The sequence below is a fragment of the Poecilia reticulata genome, linkage group LG16 (genome assembly GCF_000633615.1).
Source record: "Poecilia reticulata strain Guanapo linkage group LG16, Guppy_female_1.0+MT, whole genome shotgun sequence".
NCBI classification, from domain to species: domain Eukaryota; kingdom Metazoa; phylum Chordata; class Actinopteri; order Cyprinodontiformes; family Poeciliidae; genus Poecilia; species Poecilia reticulata.
In genome coordinates, this window is record NC_024346.1 from 18,596,137 (window position 1) to 18,608,987 (window position 12,851).

Here is a 12,851-nt window from a genome sequence, read left to right on the forward strand (position 1 = left end):
GGTCGCTGAGGTTTTAGTGGATGCCCTAAAAATAACGAGGTCTTGGATCTCAATGAAGACTGTCTGTATAAATAAAGGTCAAATTAATAAACATAATTCTCTTTTGGATGAATTTATGTTTTGCCCACCAAAGTAATTACATTTTCCGACTAGAGTTTTTAAACCCATGTCACTGTGAGGTATTTTAGTTTGTTGGCTTTATGTGAACATAACCCATATGCAATCATGTTGAAATGAAGACGTCACAAACACAAATCTAACCTTCGACCTTAAGCAAGTCAAGTGTAACAACAGCAAGCTTCATGCTCATGCCCTACGTCTTCCTCTTTATTTAGGGTGTTTTTGTCACTGCTGTTACAAATAGCTTAGCTTCTGTCACACTTTGGGTCTGTTGATACAGAGGAAGACATTTCTAGAAATATCAAGTCTATGACTAACTTTTCTGAAAGGACGAATGGAAAGACTGTTTTGGAAGAACTATACTTGAATGAGGAGACCCTGCAAGCACTTGATGACAGTTATCACCAACTCTTCATGGCAGAAGTTGTCTGGTACAATTTTAGGTTTAGCTACATGGAAAAATACAGTTTCACATACCGAACACAATACAACTACAACAAATAGCACTACGGTCAGATCAACGCTGTGTAGCTTTGAAATAATTAACAATAAAATGAAATAATCTTTTAACAATAATAATACTGCAACAGCATGTTGCGTTTAACAGCAGCTCTCCGTTATCCCAGACTTTCTGTATTACTGTAATTCACACAGCTGATCGCCCATCAAGAGGTGAACTTCTCTATAACTGCGCAACGGCGCATTTCTCCTCACTCTTCTCGCTTGGCTGAGGATGCGGGGGTGCGCTGGGTTTCCCAGGGGGCGGGGCTTCGAGGCGGGGACAACGCGGTGCTTACAAGCGGCAGGGGCTGGAAGTCAACAAACCAGACTCACTTCTTCAGCCTACCTGAACGGATCTGTGTACAAATACCCGTTTCTGAGAAGACTGCTGGCCGAGTGGACGAACCGACGAGAAAGGGACTCAGAGCACAACCGTTTCTGACATGCACTTTGACAAATGTGAGTATGAATCCTGTGATGGGTTGTTTACATCTAGTTTACATTAATCGCTATTAGGTTTTGTCGGTTTGCCGGTGATGCTTTTTTTCTGGTTAATGTGCTTTACACTTGAAAATTACTTTTGAGACAGATGTGATGTTATTGTACAAAAGTGTTTTGGTTTTATAGTTTCCCCTAAAATATACATCAGCCTCATCAGGTTATCAAACTGTCTTTACCTTGTAATGTTGGCTGACAAGTCTGATATGACAACATTTACAAATGCGTCTTATTATTGTTCTTAGTCACACTTACCTTAACATGTCTCACCTAGCATTTTACACTGAAATGTCAACCAGTGTGCCATTTCAGTGCAATGACATCACTATTTGGGTGAATCCAAGAGTCCAGACTTCATTTTGGGGAACCCCTGATGCATCTCCACCCCTGCTTGTATGTTTTCATTTCCTCTTTTAATTAATACCAAAGAGGCAAGTTGTGTGACATGACAGAGACAGCCTGCTTTAAATAAGCTTCTTTGTTCAGCAGTTTTTTTTTCCTTTTTCTTTTTCTTCTTTTTTTTTTGCCTGGGTGATCACTTTACATGTGTTTTGTTGCGTGCGGCTGGCCCAAGAGCAAAAACCCACAAAATGAGGAAGCTGGTGATGCACTGCCTCTTTCTTGTCTCTGAGGATCGAGCCAAAAGAGAAAGGTCGTCGGAATCCCCAGCCCTCCCACGCTCGTGACTCACTGTCCAGGGGTTTCCACAGGGCACGATTTGAATTTAGCACCAACTGAGTGTAGCCGGCGCAGAAACTCGAGTTCAGAGTATTTAGTCTGGCACCACCGGCTATTAAAAACCAAAACCATCCCCTTGTTTCCTGTTTCTGTAACTGCTTAGCACTGAGCAACTTCTACATCTGACGAAACTCCTCTGAATGAACGCACGCTCTCCGGCTGTTGTGTGCCAGCGTTGTATCATCAATGAAAAGGCCAAAGGTTGCATTTTGCTGTAAAGATCAAATGAGTCAGCGTTAAGCAACTTGTAGTAACACCTCCTGAACCTGAAAACGAAACCCTGCGGGATTGATCTATTTTGACTGATGTCATTTCGGAATCAAAGTGACCTTTCATCAGGTGTTTCAGGGGCCCGAAATAGGACACAAGACACTGGCTCTATYTTTTTTTTTTTTTTTTTTTTTTTTWWCATCAGAATACACTTGCAAGGGGAAGTGAAATAGTTGTTTTTGAGAAGAGACAAAGTGAAACCAAAATAATAACCTCTTTGCATGTTGTTTTTCTGTGTTTGCCACACACAGCATCACTATGGTATCGCTCATGGGCTTGAAGACGATGCCTGCGCCTCGCAAAAATGTAGATGCAACAGAAAACACAAGGCAAACTACATGCGTTTCTAAGTGACGCGCCTCTGACACACTAAAGGCAGGAAGATGTGGTTTGCGTAATGGAGCGGGACAGAAAGGTGTCACAGAAAATGAGTGCTGGCAATCCCATGCTGAAGGTTTTCTGATGAATCTCTCTCGCTCTCTTGTCTTTCTCTCCGTTTTATTTGCACAGCTGCCCGCAAAAGATCTTTGTTCCTAATGGAGGAGGTTTTTTTTGTTGTTTTTTTTTTCGAGTCTGAGCTTTGTACTTTGGGTTCCACAGACAGGGTGGAAATAGGGCCTTCGTTTTATCTTTCACATGTAGCGGGGGAAGCTTTTGAGGAAACAAACCTGTGTGGTCGCTTGTTGTCGGCTGGAAACAGCAGATTTCTATTATGTGGTGTTGTTTTCTTTTCTGTTTTCACACTTTTCCTTTACCTGTTGAGTGGAAATGAGACTCAGAAGAGGAAACGTGCACATCAAATAAAAGAGTAGATGTTTGGGTGCAGGGCAAGAGGAGAAGAAAAAAAAATCCCTCCATGGAGAAACCGAGCTCAGAATCTCAGAAAAGATCATCAAAGTGTTTAAAGATTAAATAGATAATATCTTCAGTGTAAGCTAAAAATAAAACCAAGAAGATTAAAGAAAAAACAAAACACCAAAGGGGAGTTCCAATTTCAATTATTTATGTTTCAATCTTTTTCTAACAATTTTTGCTTTTTTAAAATGGGAGGATGTAAATCTCTCAATACTGAATATTCACTATTTGTCTCCGTCAGTAGATGCCATTTTGTTGTTTTTTCATATTAAACTTAGTAGATATTAGTAAACTGCTCACTGCATTCAGTCGTGTTACTCAACAGAAAACACAAAAGTCTTATGCGTGCAGTCTAAATGCTCTTACATTTTATTGTCAAAACAACTGTAATACAAATCAATGGTGTCAAACTCGGAAACATTTCTATCTTTCATTTTTGAATTTCTGGGGAATCACGATATTTGATATGTTATATGGATGTTGAAAGGGACTTTATATGACATCTGGAGGCTAATTTATTTAACAGTCAACAAAAATAGCATCGTATCTCTAAATTGTGTGATCAGGTTCCTCTTTGATAAAGTTTACACAAAAGGCAAGCAGATCAAGTAATTAAGTCCTGCTTCTAGATGAAAGTGCTAGTAGGCAGACTCCTGTATTTTTTTTATATCTCTATCTGTGGGTACAGATTTAGTGTCACTGATTATAACCTCCATGGGAAAGCAGAGATGGAACAAGTCCTATTTTAAAAACTCTTGTGTCTAGAACCTGCTTTTTCACTTTGCTGCTGGAAAGTGTGTGGTGTCATCAAACAAATGTCTCCTGCACTCTCTAAAGCTGTCTGAAAACAAGGGTTTTCAACAGTTAGTTGAGTTTAAAAATGAAACAAAAACTTTAAATAAAAAATACAAATAGGAAAAATATGTTTCCATCAAAAATGCTATAGGCCAGTTAGCTGAAAGAAGTTGAAGCAAAAATCCTTTGTGTTTCACTTTTTAAAAATGGGCAAACAAAATAAAACTTTACAAGACATTTACACAAGAAACCTGTGCAAATAAGCAGTTATAGCTTAAACTAATTAGCTGGATGTTTAAAAGGCAAATGTAAGTCTGAGCATTAGAAACTTTCAGGCAGATGAAAATAAAGTAAAGAAGAAACCCTGGCTAAGCATTCAAAGACCAAAAATTGTAGCAGAAATTATGTGAAGAAGAAAAGTCTGAGTATAAAGTAGACCAGAGTTCATATTGTAGATAAAGTTGTGGAGCTGGACTTTAAAGGCAATGAGGTATTTAGTTGTTGCTTCATTAATTTTTTCATTTATTAATTAATTAATTTACATTTGCTTATTTCTATCAGTTTCCTAATGGATTAAATTAATGCATGAAATAAAAAAATAGAAGAAAGGCATTTTCTTGTTTAAAGGGCTTATAATTCAAATTACCTTTACATTGTTATATGAAAGTCACATTTTGTAAAAAGAAAAAAAAAAAAAAGTGAATTTTTCTCTGTTTTTATGTACAACTTGTTGAAGTAAGATGTGGCAGAAGGAAGAATATGTTTACAAAATGTACTGAATGTAGGAGCTACACTGAGCACCAGATGATGTCCTTATCATCTTCTTTGTGCTGGAAGAAGCTGTTTTTGATCAAAAATGTAATGAAATATAAACTGCGATAGTGTAAAAGCAGAGGGAAATATTAAATAGCTCAAGTATCTGGTAAAGCTATATTACATGTTGAATATCGCTTCTGTTTGAAAATAAAGGGAGGTAGTTAGCCTTCAAAGACTGCGAGGTGTTTCAGTGGGTTGAAAACTAGCTGCATTCATTTTTATTGGAACTTTGCATAAAACAAAGTTCACAGTTTTATATTCAGATTACAATGCTCATATTTGAATAGTGGAAGTGGCGAAAAGACTGGATAAGTGCTTACACGACACAAAACTTAAAGAAGAAGTCTCTGAAGATGAAGAATCTACATAATGGGAATGTTTCTAATAATCACATGCAAAATGAATCCTATGATTCATCTTAATGGTAGATGAGTAACATTTTAATGCAGATGGATTTGCAGCATGATTCTGCTTCTCACAGTTCCAACTGCCTGATGGCAGCAGTTTACATTTTTTTTCAAGTGAAAGGTATAGGAAGTCGTTCTGAGGCCTTTCCCCTCCGGCAGCTTTGAAACATGTCCTGTACAGACGGAGGATCACATGACCCTTTTAGCTCCCCTCACTAACCACTGCAGGGCCCTCTCTGTCAGCCACTCTGCAGCTGCTGTGAGATGAAGTACTTCTCTCAAACACTCTTCTGTCCCATGTTGTGAGGATGTGATGGAGGGAGTTACACGTTGCAGTTTAATTTCAACATCTGCTGCTGCCTCTCAGTTTGGTAGTTATTTGTGTGACAGGAAGAAATTTGCATAAAGGGAAGAAATATTCTCCGTCAGATGAGATCGTGCCGATAGGATCCTCGGTAAACACCAAATGCTCCTTTTTTCTTTCTTTTTTTTTTTTTTTAGAATTAAATCCTCTCATGTTTTGGATAGTTTGATGTTGTTGTTTTTTTTTTCCCAGGGTGTCACGTGCGTCTTTTTTTTCTGAGCTTGTCTTAATAAATTAGTAACTTGGTATTAAACTTCTTAAATCGAATCAGGAAAAAAAAGTAATTTTATCTGGTTTCATTGTTATTTTTCAGCACCAAAAGAGAAGGCGTGTTGCACCCAGCCCACAGTGAAGAAACTTTTGGAGCAGAAGAGAAGACGCGAGACGTCAGCCGTGCTTCCCCCCTGCTCTGCTGCCAGCACAAGTCCAATTCCTCCGACGACTATTGCAGTGAGCCAACATGCTGACTCGGTCAGCCTCTCACCTAATACTTTGTCGCTTGTGTTTTCTCAGTGATCACAAACTGTTTTTTTTTTCTGTTGCATCTGTTAGGATCTGACTTCACCAGAAACGTTCACATTTACAGGTAAGGATGAAACATCTAATGCCAAAAGGGGACATGTTTTATACGCTGATGTGAAATAATGTTTAAATAAACTGAAATAAAAATATCAAAACTGTTATATTATGTGATATATGTTCTGTGTGGTACAATAGAAAAACAAAGTAATCAGTTATAGGAAAAAATATAAACGCTGCTATAATCTGGGTGCATAATTATGAAGATATCTAAAGTAATACTTAGTTAAAGCATTATTATGATTATATATCAGCATATAGCATTTGTATTTTCCTACCAAGTTGGTACAAACACATTCTTCCAAAAGGTTTTTAGACAGTTTAGCCACACCTTGATGGGTTTTTTTTGTAAGAAAAACTTTTGTCCTGCAGTCCTTCTTAGTTGAGATTTAAGGAGATTAGAAGATACTCCTCTCACATATAAACCTCAGGTATCTCTTGCTGAACATCTTTGCACCTCCTTGATTGTTACTGTTGTCATCTTTCCAGCTACCTTGACCATTGTGTCCCATCTTTTAATCAGTTTTAGACACTTGACGCTTTCAAAGTATGACTGGTTTCATGATGTTTTTCTAGTGCTGCTCACCAGACTGACCACTTCTTACACAGATATTCTTTTGATCATTTGTAAGCTCTCTTCAGATTTCAAAATGTCAGGACAATCCTGTTCGGTTGGCTGAATGTGAATAAAGGTTCAAATTCAGTAGAATTGATAGCAAACATAACCTCAAGAAGATAGGATGCAGAAAGTCAATCAAAAGGTGCTTTAATAAAGTTTTAGTTCAAGTATTATTTTTTTTCCTATGACAAATTTCTTTGTTGGTCAGTTTCTTTAAAGGATAATAATAGGATTTATTTTTAACAAAACAAAACCTTACAGGTATTTTGCACATTTTATAGCCACTGCATTCAGAGGTGGTTCTTCCATGAATGTCGCTCTGGCTGAGCGCTTCCCTTATTTGGGAATTTGAAGAAAAAGGCAGAATTAAGAGTCATAATAAGGTGCTGACTGGTGTATTCCATTCTAGGTGGAGCAATAAGCTACTCTGACATGGCAGTGAGCTATCATCCTTGGGCCCAACCCCATGAATCCACTCACAGCTACTTCAGCAGTGACCCAGGACCCAGCTATGAATCATCCTACCTCCAGATGCAACCTGAATACAACACACAGCAGCCAGTCTCAATTTTTGGAGACTCAATATCTGGGCCATATGTAAGAGAAATATTCTCAGTGTGGTATATCTTTGACTTTCTAGCATGTCCGAGTCCATAAACCTGCTAAGAGGTCAATAGTGGCTTACATTTTGACCTTGGTTTTCAGGACTGCTCCATGGTGGTTCCAGAACCCAACGTGGCTCCATCTTGGTCCCATCTGGGTCTGAGCGATAACACGCAGCATATTTATAGCTCTTCCATGGATTCTTTAAAGCTGGATGAGGCCAGGATGCTGCTCAGTGGGATGGACTACAGCAGAGCCACCTGTCAGGACGAAGACGGTGACACGTGAGTTATCATAATTAAACTTTATCGACTACGTAGGAAAGCAAATGTCTCTTTTTAAGCGGGTGACCTGGCTAAGAGGTCAGCCCTTTTAGTAAGCGCCTACTTGCATCATGCTAAGAATAAGTCATAGCTGGTGAGTCAAACAGTATACAGAACTATTCCTGTCAAATATAATATATCCCTAATATTGTTTTGTTGATTAGAAAGAGTGAGACTTTGTTGCAATTATTTAAAAACATTTTTGATACTTATAATAACTTTTGTAAGGGATTTATGCATTTTTTTCGTCAGAATTTGGATGCATTTATTTATTTTCTTTCTTTCTGAGTCTGAAATATTAATCTGTCAGGGTTAGGCGGTTCAACAAACAAACAAAAAAAATAAAATAAAATAAAACAGTGACAATCTCTACATCTCAAAGAAAATTTCCTCCAAGCAAATTTGAAGGATTGTAACACACTCAGTGTTTTTCCTTTGACATCATGCAGTTGTATATTTTTCTAATATATTTTTATAGGCTGATTTTTATTGCACATAACTTTGTGATCTTATGTGTGTGAGAATCGCTTCATACATAAACGTTGCTTACTAAATTACTATATGTGAAATTATAAAGAGATTAGAACGAGTCAAAAGGTTCAGAGACAACACAGTGGTGGTGTTAATCAAATGTTTTATTTTTCATGCTATTCTTTATATACCTAATTGATATCTCAATGGTTATTTTGGTATACTTTAAAGAAAGAATGTGCACCAAACAAGACCTAAAGTCTTGTTTGTCTTGAAAATGAAAGGTTGTTTAAAGAAAGGGGAGTCTCAGAGATTGGAGCTAAAACAGACTTACAGACTGAAAAAAAAATAGGGAAACAAAGAGTTGCATAAGTACAATACATGACGTGAGTTCGGCTGAAGAATAAGATTGAGGAAGCTCTGCTCCGTCCCTCGTGACTGAACTGTTGATTCGGAGATGATTGTAAACAAATTACTTACTACCGTCGAGTTTTGTTTTTGGTAGTGAGCTGAAAGTGAAAACCAAATTTGGAACATGGTAATTTTTTTGAATGATTAAAAAGAAAGTCTGAGTCATTGTTTTATGCTAGAGTCAGATAAGACGGGGGGAGAAAAAAACAGCAAAAAAAAAAAAAACACATCTTCAGCAGAGACAAGCAATAAGATGGAATAGCTGTTACACACATTTACACATTTACAAAGCAACTCATCATTTGTTTTTCTTGAGCAGTATCCTGCACATCTACACAGCCAAAGGACTCCGGGAGTACGCCATTGCTGCTGCAGAGAGGCTGAGGGACGTGGGGAGGCTTGATGCCAAGGAACACAAGGGAAAGGTATAAAGTAAAACGTGAATGTAAATGCATTGACAAAAATTTAATGATTTCTCTTGGCTTTGCTTAAAAAATATAATTGAATGCATGCTACATGTGTTTTTTTTTTTTGCAGACTGCCTTACTGGTGGCAGTGACAGCCAACCAGCCAGAGATTGTCCAGGATCTCCTGTTGTTAGGAGCCGACATAAATGCCTGCGACTTCAAAGGTCAAACTGCTCTTCATTTGGCTGCTCACTATGGATTCCCAGCAGTTCTCCAGGTAAAGAAACAACAACACTGGTTTAGTTTTTTCATCATACCCAAAAAAAATAAAAAATTTAACAAAAGAGATTTTTTTTTTTAAACAATCCTCACCAGCGATTTCTATTTTTCTGCAGGCAATTCTGTCAGGTAGGCCCAATGTCAACCTGGAAGCTCGCAACTTTGAAGGTAATTAATGTCTTACTTTTTTCTTTTTTATGGAAATAAGCAAACATCGTTGTTTTATAGCCCATAAAGAATGATGTGATGTCTTTAGCTCGTATTTTGAAAGCCATATGTCTTTTCTTTTTTTTTTTTTTTTTTTTGCGTTAGGTATGACGCCTCTCCACTGTGCAGCCATTTCTCACAGTGTCACCATAAAAGCTTCGGCAGCCGCACCGGCAGACGTTAGTCTGCAGGCCAAAGCCGAGGAGAAGCTCTCATGCGTACGGATGCTTTTCCATGCAGGGGCCTCCCTTCTCAGCCAGGTACTTTAGCTCAGTGGAGCCACAGTTTATTACAGTACTTATGTCGAACCCATGAACTCTGAGTGAGAATGTACAAGGGGAAGTGCCAAGTATCATTTAACCAACATGGTGACATAGTTTGGTCAGCCTCCCTCTGTACTCTCTCTTTTCTTTTGTCTCTCTGCTTTGACTTTCAAATGCCGTTGTTGAAGTGGCGGTCGGTTTCATAATTCTTTACCTCACTTCCCGTTATCGAATTCCAGGAAATCAAAAGCAACAAGACGGTGCTTCACTTGGCTGTGAAGGAGGGGAACATTAAGCTGGTGGACTACCTGCTGGGGAGTCGCCTCCAAAACATGAAAGACTTTGTTAACATGAAAGTGAGTCCCCACACTGACCCGAAAGTCAGAACTGTATTCTCGGTTTGATTCCGCGCACGGGTTCACTTGTACGTCGTTACATGAAAATAGCGCTGACTGAACTTTTCAAGGCGTAACATCTTGACACGTTTGCGACAGGCCCACGGTCACACGGCTTTGCACATGGCGGCGGGTCTTCATGGCAACCAGAACCAGGAGAAGATCCTGCAGCTGCTGCTGGACCGAGGAGCCGATCCCAGCATCCGCAACCTGGAGAACGACCAGCCAGCTCACCTGCTGCAGAGTGGCCCGCAAGGAGAACGGGTAAGCTGCCAGTCATTGCTCACTGCTAGCGCTAGTAAATGTTTTACCAACAGCTGATAACCTTCTTGGTGTCTTTATTTGATATAAATATAAATTAGTTTGTTGTGGAGGCTGAATTCTTGTAAAAAAATGAGGAATGAGGTTTAAGTTAACATTATTTTATTACTTTTCACACTGTTTGACTTTTCAGCTACTGTTTGTATTCAAGGCAACAAAAAGGTTAAAGGCTGATAAAATAATTCATTCGCATTAGACGTGGAAACATGTTTAAGACTGGAGCTGCTTTATGATGGCAGAGGTTTACTTGGACATTAACTTAAATCTCTGAATTTATGCTAAGTGAATATTCCAAGAGAGGGATCAGCTGCGGTTAAAGACGAGCCTCATGTAGAACGAGCCTTTTAAGCACTGCCGCTTTTTTTTGTTCTAAGGTAAACTAATCTCACCGAGTTATCTTTTCTGTTTCACAGCTCAAATTCATGTTGAAAAGACGAAGCAGTTCTCGTTCTGGCAGGACCAGGAACAACTTAGACCACTTGTAATCCCGATTTGCTGGGATGAAACGTCTTCAAGGTGACTCCTCTGTTGAGAAGGGGAGAAGCTTTTCAGTTTAATTTGGGAGTCTATGGCCTAAATATTGATTAAAAAATTTTTTTGATTACTTTAGAATTTTTCAGATAAATTATGCCTATGAAGTAGAATATAGTTTTTTTAAATATTGGATTTCATTATCAGTCTATTAGGTAAAAATTATGACAATTTCCCAAAATCTAAAGAAAAAATTAGAAATTTGGGTTATTACCAAAATGATGTGACACAAACGCAATATTGGATAACAAAAACATAAGGTAACGGATTACGTATTTTGCTTCTCTGAAGCTTGGAGTACTGATTTCTTTGACAGGTTTATCTCCCAATTCAAAGTTGATTTCTGTGAAATCGTGAGTAAAAGCTCTGGGACCATGTCCCTGAAACCTCTCTGACTTCTCTGGTTAAAACCCCTCACTGATACGATATCATAATGATACTCAGAGAGGCGGGTTTTGAGATCAATCAGCACGTGTCTTCTTCTGTTAAGAACGTTTGATTTTCAGACAAGAACCTATTCGATGGTTTGTTTTTCTGCATGGATCGCACACGTGTCGTGCGTGACACTGGATGCAATTTTTTTTTTCATTATGGAAAAAGAAACTTTACTGTGTAAAACTTAAGAAAGTATGACAAAGAATGTTTTTTTTCTTTTTTTTTTTTCTCAAGCCGACATTAGACGAGTCAGCGCGATGACAAACTGTCTGATTCACTGTACATTTTACTTATGAGTCACAAGTAAAAGTACAATAACACTGTTTCCATAAGATTGTTTTTATGGTTGAGGGCAGGCTTTGAACAGTCCCATTTACATTTAGCGCGACAGATATGAGCAGGGTGGAAAATACACCATCCCACTGTAAGAGCTGTGTCAGGCAGTAATTTAGACTTGTAGTGAAAGAGTATTTATTCTTCAAGATCTCTTTTTACCCACCTACCTGTACTGATATGATGATGAGGATGAAACCTTGTAACATGTGAAATGACAATCATTTAAGTCTGTCACTCGTGTGTCATCTTTGACATTTCTTTATAGCACAAAGAAAACGATTAATCTTGCTGCATGATTAACCCAATTTCAAGCAGCTCCTGACTAAGATTACTGTAAAACTGCTTCTGTGACATATGAGGTAATATGAGCTTCAACAATAGACCATTTTCATTTTAAAAACTGACTTATTAAGTCTGAAGAAAAATCCGGTTCATTTGAATTTTTTTACGGCCTTATAATCTGACTTTTTTATTTTTTAAGCTGTTTTAACATCTAAGGCATTACAGAATAACTATGATTGTTACGCTTTGTGTTCCTATTTATTGTATTGTTAAGCTATTTTCTCTATTTTCTCTCATGAAATAATCGTGGAAGACAGAACAAACAAGCACGTCAGAAAATCTTTTGTCGCTCTTGACCAACACGTGCAGTACGTACAGTGATGCAAGCTGGACAAATGTATGATTTGTAATCATGCTGCCAATTTTATTGCTCGACACAAATAAAATATATTTAAGACAAATCGCATTTGTTTCATGTGTTCTGTTAAGCGGACTCTTGTGGACGGGATCATTTTCATGAGGAGAATTTTGCCTAAAGTAACCATAAGTACAGGGATCAGATTAAGATGCGTCAGATGACCCGGTATATTGACCGTCCGGATGTTGGAGGCATTCCGTATTTTCACCAAAAAGACATTACAAGAAAACGATGCGTTTGTCAGCAGGGGTCCTGTGACGGCACTCTTCCTTTGTGGGCACGTGCTACATTTTCTATACAGCAGGAGGAGGAACTGCAACAGAGAAAAAAAATATGAGACGGCATGACAATGAAGGAGTTCTTACTGTTGCACAAAGTGGCTGTAAGCGGTCCGGCTCAGTCAAAGTAACTCACTTTCTGTTTTTGGTATCTGGGTACCAGAAGTGCTGGAGCTGTTTGAAGAGACAAATAGGAAAATTAGCACTTAATTATACATGTATTTTATTTCATTTAACCCTTTCACGCATAGAGGTCATTACAATAGATAGTGGTTTAAAAAGAAAATAAGAAACGCATTTGGGTGTGGGACATGGTTGGACTCTATGCG

At 38.3% G+C, this 12,851-nt stretch overlaps 1 protein-coding gene across 1 annotated transcript; it reads left to right on the forward strand.

Moving 5' to 3' along the window:
* Positions 1-962: 962 nt before the first annotated feature.
* nfkbid (nuclear factor of kappa light polypeptide gene enhancer in B-cells inhibitor, delta) lies at positions 963-12,537 on the forward strand. Its single transcript, XM_008432435.2, has 12 exons — positions 963-1,080; positions 5,678-5,814; positions 5,917-5,950; positions 6,972-7,159; positions 7,268-7,449; positions 8,690-8,795; positions 8,908-9,054; positions 9,173-9,224; positions 9,369-9,523; positions 9,766-9,882; positions 10,021-10,185; positions 10,656-12,537. The coding sequence occupies exons 1-12, from the start codon at positions 1,065-1,067 to the stop codon at positions 10,725-10,727; spliced, it is 1,371 nt and encodes a 456-aa protein (XP_008430657.1). The 5' UTR covers positions 963-1,064; the 3' UTR covers positions 10,728-12,537.
* The last annotated feature ends 314 nt before the right edge of the window (positions 12,538-12,851 follow it).

Coding starts and splice junctions, on each gene's coding strand:
- nfkbid (XM_008432435.2), top strand. Junction 7,450..8,689: donor CAGGACGAAGACGGTGACAC/GTGAGTTATCAT, acceptor TTTCTTGAGCAG/TATCCTGCACATCTACACAG. Junction 8,796..8,907: donor CCAAGGAACACAAGGGAAAG/GTATAAAGTAAA, acceptor TTTTTTTTGCAG/ACTGCCTTACTGGTGGCAGT.